The 17,402-nt window shown below is 45.3% G+C and overlaps 1 protein-coding gene across 1 annotated transcript in view; it reads right to left on the bottom strand.

The window, feature by feature from the left end:
• Positions 1-17,402, bottom strand: part of LOC123484180 (dynamin-2-like) — a 37,864-nt gene that overhangs the window by 12,025 nt on the left and 8,437 nt on the right. The window contains 14 exon segments of the mRNA XM_045214214.1: positions 103-213; positions 336-399; positions 723-793; positions 1,217-1,303; positions 5,420-5,558; positions 8,698-8,765; positions 9,236-9,371; positions 9,527-9,669; positions 12,162-12,324; positions 12,671-12,698; positions 12,701-12,749; positions 13,042-13,176; positions 14,818-14,918; positions 16,962-17,111. Of these exon segments, the coding sequence (XP_045070149.1) occupies positions 103-213; positions 336-399; positions 723-793; positions 1,217-1,303; positions 5,420-5,558; positions 8,698-8,765; positions 9,236-9,371; positions 9,527-9,669; positions 12,162-12,324; positions 12,671-12,698; positions 12,701-12,749; positions 13,042-13,176; positions 14,818-14,918; positions 16,962-17,111 (1,445 nt within the window).

Genomic DNA, 17,402 nt, shown 5'->3' with positions numbered 1-17,402 from the left:
ACCAATATGCATCGGTCCCTGGTTCAAATGTTTAAGAAACGAGTGCATCGGTCTTCCATACAACCCCCCACACACACACACACACACTCCCTCCCCCCTTACCTCCTCATCCTTGTACCAGGACAGTGACTCTGCAGTCAGGACGAACCAGTAGTCTTTGGAACCCCCCTTCATAATGCTTATGTTGATAGTGAGCCAGCCCCTCCGGATCACCTACACACAGCGGGACAGACCATTAGTTCAGGATAGGGGAGTGAGAGAGTGAGAGTGACAGAGAGAGAGGGAGTAAGATAGAGAGAGAGACAGAGAGAGAGGAGGGTCGTTTTTTGTGGTACCTGGTTTGGCATCACTCTCTTCTTGTTGTTAACAGCAGCAGTAACAGCGGTCCTCTGTTGCGCGCTGCAGGGGAGACAGAGACCAGATAGGCATGGGCTAGAAGGAGTTTAGGGAAGTGAACAAGTGCACACTTTGGGAGAAAGGAGAGATAATTGGGACGCAGCCGTGGACAACTGACATGAAGTGGACTACTGACAAAGTTGAAAGGTCGTTGCTAGGGGTTACATAGGTGAAAGTTGAAAGGTCGTTGATAGGGGTTACATAGCCAGGTTAAGGTTGAAAGGTCATTGCTAGGGGTTACATAGTCAGGTAAAAGTTGAAAGGTCATTGCTAGGAGGTACATAGTCAGGTGAATGTTGCTAGGAGTTACAAGTAGGTCAACTCACTTTGCGAAGCCAATGAAATCCTCATGGTTTGTGTTGATGTAAGACAGCTCAATGTCAATCAACAGCAGCACCTGAGACAGAGAGACAGACAGACAGGACAGACAGAACAGGTCAGCCTCTCTTTCTCTCCCACTCTCTCCATCCTGCCCCTATCTCTCTCTATGTCTCTCTCTCTCCATCTCTCTCTCTCTCCATCCTGCCCCTATCTCTCTCTCTCTCTCATCTCTCTCTCGCTCCATCCTGCCCCTATCTCTCTCCATCTCTCTCTCTCTCTATCCTGCCCCTATCTCTCTCTATATCTCTCTCTCTCCATCCTGCCCCTATCTCTCCATATCTCTCTCTCTCTCTCCATCCTGCCCCTATCTCTCTATATGTCTCTCTCTCTCCATCCTGCCCCTATCTCTCTCCATCTCTCTCTCTCTCTCCATCTCTCTCTCTCTCCATCCTGCCCCTATCTCTCTCCATCTCTCCCTCTCTCCATCTCTCCCTCTCACCTGTTCTTTGGTTTTGATGTCCCTCTCTCTGACGTAGGTTGTGACGATTCTCTCCGTCTCTTCTCTCAGTCTGGGGTAGGAGCCAAGCTGTGGACCAACACACAATACTGCAGGTACTGACGGTACACACACACACACACACACACACACACACACGAACGCAAACACACACACACACACAAACGCAAACACACACATGAACGCATGAATGCAAACACATACCCACACACACACAAGTACGTTCATGCACACACACTTCCACACAAACAAACAATCACACACACATGCATGCACATGCACACGCCTCTCTTTCACTCAGACACACACACACACTAACGCACACACACACACACCCATCCAGCCAAACAAGCACACCCCTAGTGATGGACATGCATGTATAGGGGACAGACAGTTCAACATAGAGGGGTCATGCAGATAGGACATTGATCCTGCTTGGTAGTATATCTGATATAAACTAACATCAACCAGTTTGAATCTAGGAAAACCAGTTTAAACTAACACAAACTGGTTTGAGGCTAGTTTTATCTGATTTAGGAGATTTCGATCTGGTTTTAGCCAGCATGCTCACAATACTGTAATCGATATCCCACAGGTATCCCAAGCTGAGCACTAATACCATGTGATTGATTTAGTGACGGGAGTCCAACTCTGTCTGCTGGTTGAGTTATCGTCCCTCAGCTTGTCTCCAGTTAAGACCTCGACAACCAGGTCAGGGGAGTTCCTAACTAACCTGTCTGAATGGATCAAATCTAGTACAAGTGAGGGAGGAGTGAAGACCTGCAGACATGGAATGGGTTTGACACCTGTGATTTAGCATGTTAGTACAAGGCGAGTTAGGGAACAGAGGTGAGAGTCAGAGAGTGGATTTAAAGAGACAGGAGGAACGTTCTGATTGGTCAAAGTATAGGTTGAGTGACTGGACATGGTTGGGTAAGCATAGGAAAGGGTGTGTCACACAGAATGTCTTCCCCCTGAGCTACATAGGGTGAACGATAAAGACAAAGGTTCCGGGGTTGACGTTTTAAGCTGAGGTAAGGGGAGGTGAGTGTTTTGATTGGATAATTGAGGGAGGGGCGGGGTGAAGGGAGGTTAAAGCAACAATCACTGTGCTGTGGGGGGTGAGAGGAGCTGGCTGTGGGTTCAGAGGGAGGGGCTGTTGGATTTAGGAGCAGAGGTTACGTTCCAGGCCGACTACATAGAGCCCCACAGCGGAGGTGTCATAATACCCATAAAACCTAGCGGTCAAACAGGGAAATGGTTCCAATCGTTTTTCCACCATTCATTTTTCCCATAGAGGATTTTAGAAACACTTAATATGTGTAGGCTTACCCTGGCATGATGTTTTGATAACCATGTAAATCTCTCTATGACAAGGTGACTTTAATCAATATATTCAGCAACTCTCAGATTCAAAAATGCTAATTAGCATAAAAGTAGACATCATTCAAGACTACAAATCCCTGCAAGCTCCTGCACGTCATCTCTAGCTGACACCTTTGCTAACAGATATTGTGTCAATTTAAAACTTGCACAAGACAGTTCACAAAATTGTCAATTTAAAGGAATTTAGCCAATTTATTCATTACTAAATTGAGCTAATATTAGATAGTTAATCCAGAGATTCTTACCTTTGCCTCGATTCGGCAGTCTCGTCGAGATCATCATGGCATTAGTAGTTCTTTATAATAGCCACATTAGCAGCTAAATAGTATTTCCTTTTTGGGGGGTAAATACAGGCGACTATATTTATAAAATCACCTTGTCCCAGAGAGAGAGATTTACACGGTTATCAAAACGTCACGCCAGGGTAAACCTACACGAAACACAGCCCTTATTTTAAGTGTAAAATCCCCTATGGGAAAAATGAATGGTGGAAAAACAATTGGAGCCATTTCCTTGTTTGACTGCTAGGTTTTATGGGTATTATGCCTCATACTGTGTTACTCTATTGCAGTCGTTGCATTGTATCAAACAATGGTTGCGCACACGTCACTGACTGTGCAGTCAGGCATCAGAATGCTATATCATATGTTGTGGTTAGCTGTTAAATATGCTAAACACCTATCCAGGCGTTGTGAGATCTGGCTTACGTAGTCAGATGTAGTCAGCCTGGAATGCGGCCAATGCTAATGGGGGGGGTTAGTGACTATACAGACAGCAATAATTCTACCCAGAGGGGTGAGGAGAAGTTCAATCAACTGGGGGAGTGGAGGGAGAGGAGGAGGGGGTGGAGGGAGGGAGGAGGGAGGGAGGGAGGGAGGCGGGGGGAGGGAGAGGAGGAGGGGGGTGGAGGGGAGACTGGTAGGAGAAGTAGGAGAAACACAATTCTCTTCATTCTCTCCATCCATCAATCTATTGGGTACGTTCCAATAATACCTCTGTCCTCCTAGAAGTGTACACTCGTTCCCTACTTCCCTCAAAATCTAAACGCATTAGATTGGTGGAGGCAGTCCCCTGTAGCTCAGTCCCCTGTAGCTCAGTCCCCTGTAGCTCAGTCCCCCCTGTAGCTCAGTCCCCTGTAGCTCAGTCCCCTGTAACTCAGTCCCCTAGCTCAGTCCCCTGTAACTCAGTCCCCTGTAACTCAGTCCCTGTAGCTCAGTCCCCTGTAGCTCAGTCCCTGTAGCTCAGTCCTGTAGCTCAGTCCCCTGTAGCTCAGTCCCCCGTAGCTCAGTCCCCTGTAGCTCAGTCCCTGTGGCTCAGTCCCCTGTAGCTCAGTCCCTGTAGCTCAGTCCCCTGTGGCTCAGTCCCTGTAGCTCAGTCCCTGTAGCTCAGTCCCCTGTAGCTCAGTCCCCTGTAGCTCAGTCCCCTGTGGCTCAGTCCCCTGTAACTCAGTCCCCTGTAGCTCAGTCCCCTGTAACTCAGTCCCCTGTAGCTCAGTCCCCTGTAGCTCAGTCCCCTGTAGCTCAGTCCCCTGTAGCTCAGTCCCCTGTAGCTCAGTCCCCTGTAGCTCAGTCCCCTGTAGCTCAGTCCCCTGTAGCTCAGTTGGTAGAGCATGGCGCTTGCAACGCCAGGGTTGTGCTAAATGACTAAAAATGTAAAATGAGGCGTGGGGCTAGAGAGGGAGTTTCCACAGTAATTTCCTTTCAAATCAGTGAAGGGAAGTGAACGAGTGTACTCTTTGGGAGTAAGGAGAGATAAACTGGACGCAGCTGCTATCCCTCCTCCTCTCTTCCCTCCTCCTCTCCATCTTTCTCTCCACTGTGGTTCTTCTTCTCTCTTTACCTTTCCGCTACACTTCCTGACGAGGGTGGTGAGCTCGGACACGACGAGGTCGACGCATTTCAGACAGGGCTCTTTCAGTTTAATGATCTGCTTTTTCACTATGGCCTCAAAGGCAAGGTCAGGGGTGAACAGGCCCGTTCTGGAGCATCATGGGAGATGTAGTTTATCACGGTAGGGCAGGAGAAGGAGGAGTCAGGGAGTTGGAGGGGTCATGGTGGGGATGAGTCAGGGAAGTGGTAGGAGTCCGGAAGTGATAGAAACAGATTAAGAGAGGGAGAGACGTGGTAGAGCAGTGAAAGAGGGAAATAAAATAAAAGAGAGAGATAGAGGGAGAGGGAGAAGAACAAAGAAAGAGAGAGAGAAAAGTCATTTTGTTTAGTCAGTTAGTTCTTACTGGCATCTGTTACTAAACCAAAACAAGGAGCAGGTAGGCATCCCACAATCCTTCAGGATAATACAGGAAAAGGAAGTAAGTCTTTGAAATCCACTAAGTCACATGGTATTTCTGTGTGTCTGCGTATGTCCGCATGCGTGTCAACCAGCAGCTTGTCTTGAGGGGGAACCAGAGACACATAAACAGTCTCTCACACATCTAACAGCACAACACCCTGAAAACACTACAAGACAAGCTAGCTCCACATCGCCCTCCCTGTGGCCAGGCGTAGCATGACAGGCATTACAGGCTCCACGCTCTCTGGGGGGGGAAGTCTTCCCTAAGTACAGATCTAGGATCAGCTTCCCCTCCCCTAATTCAAACCTAAACTAATTGTTAACCATTAGTGGGGAAAATGCTAAACTGACCCCAGATCAGCGTCTAGGGACAACTTTACCCTACATAGTGCTGTACCATGCAGTGCGCTACCCTGGTTAGCATGGTAGCATTAAAGGCTAGCTTCATAGCGCCCCCATGTGGCCTGAAGTAGCATAACAGGGCATTACAGGCTCCATGCAGTGCGGTACCTTATTGGTGCACTGGCGCACGGTGTTGATGAGCTCCTGGATCACCAGGTCCATACATTTCAGACAGGGCTCTTTCAGCTTAATGATCTGCTTTTTCACTATGGCCTCAAAGGCTAGGTCAGGGGTGAACAGACCCGTTCTGGAGGGGGCAAACAGACAGACACACAGACATGTAGGTAGAGGCGGATTGACAGACAGGTAGACAGACAGACATGTGGGTAGAGACAGACAGACAGACACAGACAGACAGACAGACAGACAGACAGACAGACAGACAGACAGACAGACAGACAGACAGACAGACAGACAGACAGACAGACAGACAGACATGTGGGTAGAGGCGGATTGACAGACAGGTAGACAGACAGACATGTGGGTAGAGACAGACAGACAAAGGTTTCCGTTAGCCGTTAATAGCCGGCTTTTGGCCAATGAAAAGCCGATAAATAACATTGCCGCAGACCAATTGTCCAGGAGAAGAAGAAACAATCCCATTGTGACATCATTGATGGAAACACCAGTGGATGGAAATACATTTGACCGGTCATGCTTATCCGTCTATAGGTTAATTTTCATAATATATTGGCATTAAAATTGGCGCATGTACAGTATATGCATTATGGATCTTCTTTATCACAAATGCTACAGCATCTCAAATAGCAAATGCAGAGGCAACGGAAGGCAGGCTTCATCAGCGCGTCACCCAGTAGCCAAAGGAACAATCCTGGTCATATCAGCAACCCCATGCTAGATGATGCATATTAGATCTCCGCTCGTTCTACATTTCCAACAGATATTTTAATCTCTGTCACATGAAACCGCTCACATGCGCGGTTCGCCTTTTGACAACGGTGTGTTCCCGCTAATTGTATTATGGAAGGAACACTCAGCCTGCTGCTCCACTTATAATAAATCAATAACATTTTATCAACATTTTAAACTAAAGGTTCTGATCTGTTGCATCAGACATGTACATACTGGTGGTATGAATTTGGGATCTCTCGTCCCATAACTGTCCCAGGGTCAGTTTGGAATAGGACATTTATTTCTCGACAAGCTGGCCAATAGAATAGGTAAACTTTTCTACTATGGGGGATAGTAGAGTGACATGGGCTAGTGATTTTGCTGTTCGTTACTCATCTTGTTGCCTGAGGAAAAGTAAATGTGGACAGTTATTCTAACATGTTGGAAGTGCGCATCAGAATTAGGTAAGAAGGACAGCACACTCGTTGCATCCTTGACTTGCATGTTCTGTTAAGATTAATTACCATAATCTAAATGTGATTTTATGTCATTCCTGAGCACAGTGGGTGGACGCCCTAATCAGGTTACGCACCCAATGCATATGGGTCCTGTACATTTATCAAATGTCCGGTAAATAATAATGCTGCCGGTCAAATGTCCGGCTCCACACTTTCCTAACGGAAACCCTGAGACAGACACGTAGGTAGAGACAGACAGACAGACTTGTAGGTAGAGACAGACAGACAGACATGTAGGTAGATGGACAGAGAGAAAGGCTTGTAGGTAGAGAAAGGGAGAGTGTGAGAGAGAGAGAGAGAGAGAGAGCGAGAGAGAGACAGCGAGAGAGAGTAGAGAGAGAGAGAGAGAGAGAGAGAGAGAGAGAGAGAGAGAGAGAGAGAGAGAAAGGCTTGTAGATATATAGACAGACAAACTTATAATATAATAATAATATGATATGCCATTTAGCAGACGCTTTTATCCAAAGCGACTTACAGTCATGTGTGCATACATTTTTACGTATGGGTGGTCCCGGGGATCGAACCCACTACCCTGGCGTTACAAGCGCCACGCTCTACCAATTGAGCTACAGAGGACCACTTGTAGACAGACAGTCAGATAGAGAGACAGACAGGTAGATAGAGAGAGACAGACAGGTAGATAGAGAGAGAGAGACAGGTAGATAGAGAGACAGACAGACAGGTAGATAGAGAGAGACAGACAGACAGGTAGATAGAGAGAGACAGACAGGTAGATAGAGAGAGACAGACAGGTAGATAGAGACAGACAGGTAGATAGAGACAGACAGGTAGATAGAGACAGACAGGTAGATAGAGAGAGACAGACAGGTAGATAGAGAGAGACAGACAGGTAGATAGAGAGACACAGACAGGTAGATAGAGAGACACAGACAGGTAGATAGAGAGAGACAGACAGGTAGATAGAGAGAGACAGACAGGTAGATAGAGACAGACATGTAGATAGAGACAGACAGGTAGATAGAGACAGACAGGTAGATAGAGAGAGACAGACAGGTAGATAGAGAGACAGACAGGTAGATAGAGAGACACAGACAGGTAGATAGAGAGAGACAGACAGGTAGATAGAGAGAGACAGACAGGTAGATGGAGAGAGACAGACAGGTAGATAGAGAGAGACAGACATGTAGATAGAGAGACAGACAGACAGGTAGATAGAGAGAGACAGACAGGTAGATAGAGAGAGACAGACAGGTAGATAGAGAGAGACAGACAGGTAGATAGAGAGAGACAGACAGGTAGATAGAGAGACAGACAGACAGGTAGATAGAGAGAGACAGACAGACAGGTAGATAGAGAGAGACAGACAGGTAGATAGAGAGAGACAGACAGGTAGATAGAGACAGACAGGTAGATAGAGACAGACAGGTAGATAGAGACAGACAGGTAGATAGAGAGAGACAGACAGGTAGATAGATAGAGAGAGACAGACAGGTAGATAGAGAGAGACAGACAGGTAGATAGAGAGAGACAGACAGGTAGATAGAGAGACACAGACAGGTAGATAGAGAGAGACAGACAGGTAGATAGAGAGAGACAGACAGGTAGATAGAGACAGACAGGTAGATAGAGACAGACAGGTAGATAGAGACAGACAGGTAGATAGAGAGAGACAGACAGGTAGATAGATTGAGACAGACAGGTAGATAGAGAGAGACAGACAGGTAGATAGAGACAGACAGGTAGATAGAGAGAGACAGACAGGTAGATAGAGACAGACATGTAGATAGAGAGACAGACAGACAGGTAGATAGAGACAGACAGGTAGATAGAGAGAGACAGACAGGTAGATAGAGAGAGACAGACAGGTAGATAGAGACAGACAGGTAGATAGAGAGACAGACAGACAGGTAGATAGAGAGAGACAGACAGGTAGATAGAGAGAGACAGACATGTAGATAGAGAGACAGACAGACAGGTAGATAGAGAGAGACAGACAGGTAGATAGAGAGAGACAGACATGTAGATAGAGAGACAGACAGACAGGTAGATACTTGCCTCACTCCGTGGATGTTCTTGATGGCATAACTGATCTCTCTCCTCAACTCCTTCTCATCAAACTCCATCTGAACACAACACACAGAATCAGTGTGTGTCTGTGTTTTGGGTTTTACTAGGTACCAGACGTCCTCACAGGACAGTAAAACAAGGAACGTTTGAACAAGTGGGGACATTTCGCCGGTTCAGGGTTAGGGGTTAGGCTTAGGTTTAGGTTTAGGGTTAGGTTTAGGTTCAGGGTTAGGGGTTAGGCTTAGGTTTAGGTTTAGGGTTAGGGTTAGGGGTTAGGGGTTAGGTTTAGGTTTAGGTTTAGGGTTAGGGTTAGGGTTAGGGGTTAGGGGTTAGGTTTAGGTTTAGGTTTAGGGTTAGGGGTTAGGGGTTAGGTTTAGGTTTAGGGTTAGGTTTAGGGTTAGGGGTTAGGGTTAGGTTTAGGTTTAGGGGTTAGGGTTAGGTTTAGGGTTAGGGAAAATAGGATTTTGATTGGGAATACATTTTTGGGTCCCCACGAGGATAGTAAAACAAATGTGTGTGTGTGTACCTTGACCAGTTCAAAGGGGAATCTCTCGTGGAAGATCCTGTTGATTCTAGCTCCTCCAGAGAGCTCCACTGTATCCACCTGATCTCCTGATCCCTCAATACGCTTCTCAAAGTCTACACCAAACTGCTGAACCATCCTAAACACACACACACACACACACACAAACATAGACGCATGCACACAGACACACAAACACGCACTCATATATATATATACACATACACACAGTCATATCATAAAAGTACTGACTGTGAGGATACGGTTTATTAATGTGTGTGTGTGTATACTGACTGCAGTAGGGCTTTGGTCTTGCGTGTAGGGTCGTCTGGTTTGAAGTTCTTGTATTCCTCCACCTCTTTCTCCAGAGATAGAAGCTGGCTCTGGAGCTTACTACGTAACCCTGGCAACGTGTCCCGGATGTGGTTGGTCAGTTGCTAGAGGGGGAGGGGGGATGGGGGAGAGAGTTGAAATGGGTATATGGTGACAAAAAAAAGGAAGGATGAAGAGAGAGAGAGAGAAAGAGAGAGAGAGAGAGAGAGAGAGAGAGAGAGAGAGAGAGAGAGAGAGAGAGAGAGAGAGAGAGAGAGAGAGAGCGAGAGAGAGAGAGAGAGATAGAGAGAGAGAGAGACAGAGTAATGCTGATCGATTCAAGGGACATTTTCAACTTCAAATTCATCATCTTCAGCACCACCCCAACATCAACATATGTGAAAATGGGGTGTTTCTGGGTTTTTGTTGTAAAAAGGATAGAGGAAGATAAGTGTTTCCAATGACATCATCAACCAATTAGTAAACAATTAGTAGGCAATGCCTAATCATAATTGGTTAAAATCTCATGATGAACACCGATGATGTCATTGGAAACACTTATCTTCCTCTATCTTTTTTACAACAAAAACACCCCATTTTCACATATGTTGATGTTGGGGTGGTGCTGAAGTTGAAAATGTCCCTTGAATCGATCAGCATCTCTCTCTCTGTCTCTGTCTCTGTCTCTGTCTCTCTCTCTCTCTCTCTCTCTCTCTCTCTCTCTCTCTCTCTCTCTCTCTCTCTCTCTCTCTCTCTCTCTCTCTCTCTCTCTCTCTCTCTCTCTCTCTCTCTCTCTCTCTCTCTCTCTCTCTCTCTCTCTCTCTCTCTCTCTCTCTCTCTCTCTCTCTCTCTCTCTCTCTCTCTCTCTCTCTCTCTCTCTCTCTCTATATATATATATAATAGTAATATACACAACTGAAATACTGTATTATTTCATAGTAATTTCCTATTTTTCTATTGATGTCTACCCAATGTGCACCTGACAGAGACAATGGAATATTTTCAATGTTTTGGCATTTTGAATGTTCACTATTTTTGGCTTTGGAATGTTCATTAAAAAGCTCTAGAATCATTGTTAGGTCATTATTTCATAAGGAAACCCCTGATTATTGTTTTTATACTCAAACTGAAAACGAACCAACCTCAAAAAGCACTAATCACTCAGCACAGAGACAGAGACAGAGACAGAGACAGAGACAGAGACAGAGACAGAGACAGAGACAGAGACAGAGACAGAGACAGAGAGACTAAATAATGGTGTTCCAAAAAAGATACAGTTGCCAGGACCACAAATACAAATTCCATCTAGACACCGTTGCCCTAGAGCACACAAAGAACTATACATACCTCGGCCTAAACATCAGGTAACTTCCACAAAGCTGTGAACGATCTGAGAGACAATGCAAGAAGGGCCTTCTGTGCCATCAAAAGGAACATAAGATTCGACATACCAATTAGGATCTGGCTAACAATACTTGAATCAGTTATAATTACAACCCATTGCCCTTTATGGTTGGGAGGTCTGGGGTCCGCTCACCAAGAATTCACAAAATGGGACAAACACCAAATTGATACTGCATGCAGAATTCTGCAAAAATATCCTCTGTGTACAACATAAACACAAAATAATGCATGCAGAGCAGAAGTAGGCCGATACCCGCTAATTATCCTAATCCAGAAAAGAGACGTTAAATTCTACAACCACCTAAAAGGAAACGATTCCCAAACCTCCCATAACAAAGCCATCACCTACAGAGAGATGAACCTGGAGAAGAGCCTCCTAAGCAAGCTGGTCCTGGGGCTCTGTTCACAAACACAAACAGACCCCACAGAGCCCCAGGACAGCGACACAATTAGACCCAACCATTGGACACATTGGAAAGAATTTACAAAAAAACAGAGCAAACTGGAATGCTATTTGTCCCTAAACAGAGAGTACACAGTGGCAGAATACCTGACCACTGTGACTGACCCAAAATTAAGGAAATCTTTGACTATGTACAGACTCAGTGAGCATAGCCTTGCTATTGAGAAAGGCCACCGAAGGCAGACCTGGCTCTCAAGAGAAGACAGGCTATGTGCACACTGCCCACAAAATGAGGTGGAAACTGAGCTGCACTTCCTAACTTCCTGCCAAATGTATGACCATATTAGAGACACATATTTCCCTCAGATTACACAGACCCACAAATAATTAGAAAACAAATCCAATTTGGATAAACTCCCATATCTATTGGGTGAAATACCAGTGTGCCATCACGGCAGCAAGATTTGTGACCTGTTGCCACAAGAAAAAGGCAACCAGTGAAGGACAAACACCATTGTAAATACAACCCATATTTATGTTTTTTTAATTTATTTAACTATTTGCACGTCATTACAACACTGTACATAGCTATAATATGACATTTGAAATGTCTTTATTATTTTGGAACTTTTGTGAGTGTAATGTTTACTGTTAATATTTATTGTTTATTTCACTTTTATTTGTTATCTACTTCACTTGCTTTGGCAATGTTAACATGTGTTTTCCATGCCAATAAAGCCCTTAAATTGAAATTGAATTGAGAGAGAGACAGAGAAGAGAGACAGTAGATATAGCGTCTACATATCTAACCTGGTTGAGTGTTTTCTGTAGATGTGGTGTTCCCATGCGGTCAGCTATGTGTCTGTATCCTGGATGAGACAGGAAGAACTTCCTCTCTGCACCCAAAGCTGCTTTAATATCCTTCCTGCCGTCAATATCCTTCTGACTACGATTCACCACCCCAATGTAACCTGGAGAGGAGTAGAGGAGAGGAGGAGAGAGGAGAGGAGTAGAGGAGAGGAGGAGAGAGGAGAGAGTAGAGGAGAGGAGGAGAGAGAGAGGAGTAGGGAGAGGGTAGAGAGAGAGTAGAGGAGAGGAGGAGAGAGGAGAGGAGTAGAGGAGAGGGAGAGAGAGAGAGGAGTAGAGGAGAGGAGTAGAGGAGAGGAGTAGAGGAGAGGAGTAGAGGAGAGAGGAGAGAGGAGAGATGGTTATTATCCTGTTATGACCTGCAGGGAGCAGGTTATAACAGGTGTGTGTGTGTGTGTGTGTGTGTGTGTGTGTGTGTGTGTGTGTGTGTGTGTGTGTATGTGTGTCTCACCCTGCGTAGCGGCAGTAGTTTATTCTCTGAATGTCCCGTGCGTCAGTCCCCTCATCCATCAGGTCCAGCTTGAGTGATCACTCCGATGAGTACGTAACCCTGGGAACACATAGGTCAACACACAGGTCAGTCTCTGTGGCAACAATCTACTAGCTCTCAAACATCTCCACTCTCTCTCTCAAACATCCCATTATATGAATAGATCAGGTAAGAGTTCGACCAAAACCATGGAAATGCCACTTTTATGCAGCGAAAACAGCCAAATATATCCAAATCGGAGTTTAGTAACCACATTGTGGGCCTGTTAGAAGACATAAAATATGACGAATTTGCCTGACACACACACACACACACACACACACACAGACAGACAGACATAACCCCTCTCTGCCCCCCCTCCCTACCTTGAGGGTCGACCTCCTTAGATATCTTGAGAGCATCAGAGTTGGCCAGATCCTGGTTAGCTGGAGTCACAGCCAGGATCAGACAGGACTCTTTAGTTATGAACTGCGTATAACAGGATCAGACAGGGTTCTTTAGTTATGAACTGCATATAACAGGATCAGACAGGATGCTTTAGTGATGAACTGCATATAACAGGATTAGACAGGACTCTTTAGTTATGAACTGCATATAACAGGATCAGACGGGGTTATTTAGTTATGAACTGCATATAATAGGATCAGACAGGACTCTTTAGTTATGAACTGCATATAACAGGATCAGACAGGATTACTTAGTGATGAACTGCATATAACAGGATCAGACAGGACTCTTTAGTTATGAACTGCATATAGAAAATATACTTTTTAGCACATAAAAAATAAGATAAGACTATATTACTTTAAAGGGGCAATCAGCAGTTGAAACAACAATACATTTCCCTCCCGGCCTCTGCTTCGTTAAAAAGCTGCGGGATGGGCCTGGGGAAATGTAACCACTCTCAAATTCATAGGCACAGCTATGGATGCAAGGACTGACCATCCATGATATCACAATTATAGTTTTAACCATGTTATGAGGCTATATAGTGTTTGTTCACATTTACATTGTTTCCAAAAAAAGTAGAACAAGCTTTTGTTTTGGGTTCTGATGCGGTACAACAGTTGAACTAAACTCATGAAGCACTAACACGTTATATTCTTCAAGAATCCATGGGTACATATCATTAATTTATAAATCCAAAAATGGATGTAGCAACTGCAGATTGCCCCTTTAACATATACTTCATTACTTTAACATTTACTTTATTACTCTTTTGATATGAACTGCACAGAACACAGAAGATGTACTATATTACTTTAATATTTACCTAATTACAGTAAGATATACTGTATATCTGCCTAAAAACACACGTGACCCGCCCTCCTGAAACGTTCTAACCCAAAGTGGAGACATTTCAGGCTGAGGAGTGAGTTTCAATCCCTCAATCCCCATTGATTATACACTAAATATAGAATAAGGTGTCATCTGGTCAAAATAATTACACTATCTAGGGAATAGGGTGCCAGTTGGGAATAGGGTGCCAGCTGGGAATAGGGTGCCAGTTGGGAATAGGGTGTCAGTTGGGAATAGGGTGCTGTTTGGGAATAGGGTGCTGTTTGGGAATAGGGTGCCAGTAGGGAATAGGGTGCCAGTTGGGAATAGGGTGCCAGTAGGGAATAGGGTGCCAGTTGGGAATAGGGTGCCAGTTGGGAATAGGGTGCCAGTTGGGAATAGGGTGCCAGTAGGGAATAGGGTGCCAGTTGGGAATAGGGTGCCAGTTGGGAATAGGGTGTCAGTTGGGAATAGGGTGCTGTTTGGGAATAGGGTGCCAGTAGGGAATAGGGTGCCAGTTGGGAATAGGGTGTCAGTTGGGAATAGGGTGCCAGTAGGGAATAGGGTGCCAGTTGGGAATAGGGTGTCAGTTGGGAATAGGGTGCAGTTGGGAATAGGGTGCTGTTTGGGAATAGGGTGCCAGTAGGGAATAGGGTGCCAGTTGGGAATAGAGTGCTGTTTGGGAATAGGGTGCCAGTTGGAAATAGGGTGCTGTTTGGGAATAGGGTGCCAGTAGGGAATAGGGTGCCAGTTGGGAATAGGGTGTCAGTTGGGAATAGGGTGCCAGTTGGGAATAGAGTGCTGTTTGGGACCCTAACCACAGTCTCTGACCTGCATCAGCATGTCTCTGATCTGGTGCTCGATGTCGATTGGCTGGTCTCCCACCGCTACCTTAGTCATCCCTGGTAGATCTATAAGGGTCAGGTTTAACACTGAGGAGGGAGGGAGGAGGGGGGGTTCGAAAAGGGAGGGTGAGAGGGAGGGACAGAGAGAGAGAGGGAGAGATTGAATGATTAAATTCAAATGGAAAATGTATTTGCTCATTGTACATCTATCTACAGAGGGAGAGGTAGAGTATGTATGTGTGTATAACTGCATTCAGGATTGTGTGTTTGCATGAACATACAGTGGGGAAAAAAAGTATTTAGTCAGCCACCAATTGTGCAAGTTCTCCCACTTAAAAAGATGAGAGAGGCCTGTAATTTTCATCATAGGTACACGTCAACTATGACAGACAAATTGAGAATTTTTTTTCCAGAAAATCACATTGTAGGATTTTTAATGAATTTATTTGCAAATTATGGTGGAAAATAAGTATTTGGTCACCTACAAAGAAACAAGATTTCTGGCTCTCACAGACCTGTAACTTCTTATTTAAGAGGCTCCTCTGTCCTCCACTCGTTACCTGTATTAATGGCACCTGTTTGAACTTGTTATCAGTATAAAAGACACCTGTCCACAACCTCAAACAGTCACACTCCAAACTCCACTATGGCCAAGACCAAAGAGCTGTCAAAGGACACCAGAAACAAAATTGTAGACCTGCACCAGGCTGGGAAGACTGAATCTGCAATAGGTAAGCAGCTTGGTTTGAAGAAATCAACTGTGGGAGCATTTATTAGGAAATGGAAGACATACAAGACCACTGATAATCTCCCTCGATCTGGGGGCTCCATGCAAGATCTCACCCCGTGGGGTCAAAATGATCACAAGAACGGTGAGCAAAAATCCCAGAACCACACGGGGGACCTAGTGAATGACCTGCAGAGAGCTGGGACCAAAGTAACAAAGCCTACCATCAGTAACACACTACGCCGCCAGGGACTCAAATCCTGCAGTGCTAGACGTGTCCCCCTGCTTAAGCCAGTAAATGTCCAGGCCCGTCTGAAGTTTGCTAGAGTGCATCCAGAAGAGGATTGGGAAAATGTCATATGGTCAGATGAAACCAAAATATAACTTTTTGGTAAAAACTCAACTCGTCGTGTTTGGAGGACAAAAAATGCTGAGATGCATCCAAAGAACACCATACCTACTGTGAAGCATGGGGGTGAAAACATCATGCTTTGGGGCTGTTTTTTCTGCAAAGGGACCAGGATGACTGATCCGTGTAAAGGGAAAGAATGAATGGGGCCATGTATCGTGAGATTTTGAGTGAAAACCTCCTTCCATCAGCAAGGGCATTGAAGATGAAACGTGGCTGGGTCTTTCAGCATGACAATGATCCCAAACACACCGCCCGGACAACGAAGGAGTGGCTTCGTAAGAAGCATTTCAAGGTCCTGGAGTGGCCTAGCCAGTCTCCAGATCTCAACCCCATAGAAAATCTTTGGAGGGAGTTGAAAGTCCGTGTTGCCCAGCGACAGCCCCAAAACATCACTGCTCTAGAGGAGATCTGCATGGAGGAATGGGCCAAAATACCAGCAACAGTGTGTGAAAACCTTGTGAAGACTTACAGAAAACGTTTGACCTGTGTCATTGCCAACAAAGGGTATATAACAAAGTATTGAGAAACTTTTGTTATTGACCAAATACTTATTTTCCACCATAATTTGCAAATAAATTCATTAAAAATCCTACAATGTGATTTTCTGGAAAAAAAATTCTCAATTTGTCTGTCATAGTTGACGTGTACCTATGATGAAAATTACAGGCCTCTCTCATCTTTTTAAGTGGGAGAACTTGCACAATTGGTGGCTGACTAAATACTTTTTTTCCCCACTGTATGTTTCTGAGTCTCTGTCTGTGTGTGTGTGTGTGTGTGTGTGTGTGTGTGTGTGTGTGTGTGTGTGTGTGTGTGTGTGTGTGTGTGTGTGTGTGTGTGTGTGTGTGTGTGTGTGTGTGTGTGTGTGTGTGTGTGTGTGTGTGTGTGTGTGCGTGCGTGCGTGCGTGCGTGCGTGGCAGTTGCGTGCGTGCGTGCGTGCGTGCGTGCGTGTGCGTTGCGTGCGTGCGTGCGTGTGTGTGTGTGTGTACGTACCCATTAGGGGAGTAGACTCTGAGGTTTATGGGAACAGCAGAGATTCCCTTATTGGACCCAGTGATGCGATCAGTCTCAGCCTCAATCTCCAAACGCACCTCATCAAAGTCCACAAACTTACGACCTTTACAATGAAGGAACTCTGCATACTCTGTTATTAAGGAAGGAGGGAGGGAGGGAGGAGGGAGGGAGGGAGGGAGGGAGGAGGGGGGTGAGAGAGAGAGAGAGAGAGAGAGAGAGAGAGAGAGAGAGAGAGAGAGAGAGAGAGAGAGAGAGAGAGAGAGAGAGAGAGACATAGAGAAGAGGTTAGATGGAGAGAGAAAACATATGTAACTCACCACAGAAATTAAGCATGATGTCATTACTTGTTTGTGAGCCTTCAGACAGTATTCACACAACTGGACTTTTTTCCACATGTTGTTGTGTTACAGCCTGAATTTAA

The sequence above is a fragment of the Coregonus clupeaformis genome, unplaced genomic scaffold (genome assembly GCF_020615455.1).
Source record: "Coregonus clupeaformis isolate EN_2021a unplaced genomic scaffold, ASM2061545v1 scaf0217, whole genome shotgun sequence".
In the NCBI taxonomy this organism is placed as follows: Eukaryota; Metazoa; Chordata; class Actinopteri; order Salmoniformes; family Salmonidae; genus Coregonus; species Coregonus clupeaformis.
The sequence above is the reverse complement of the archived record's forward strand: the minus strand, read 5'-3'. Positions and strand labels throughout refer to the sequence as shown.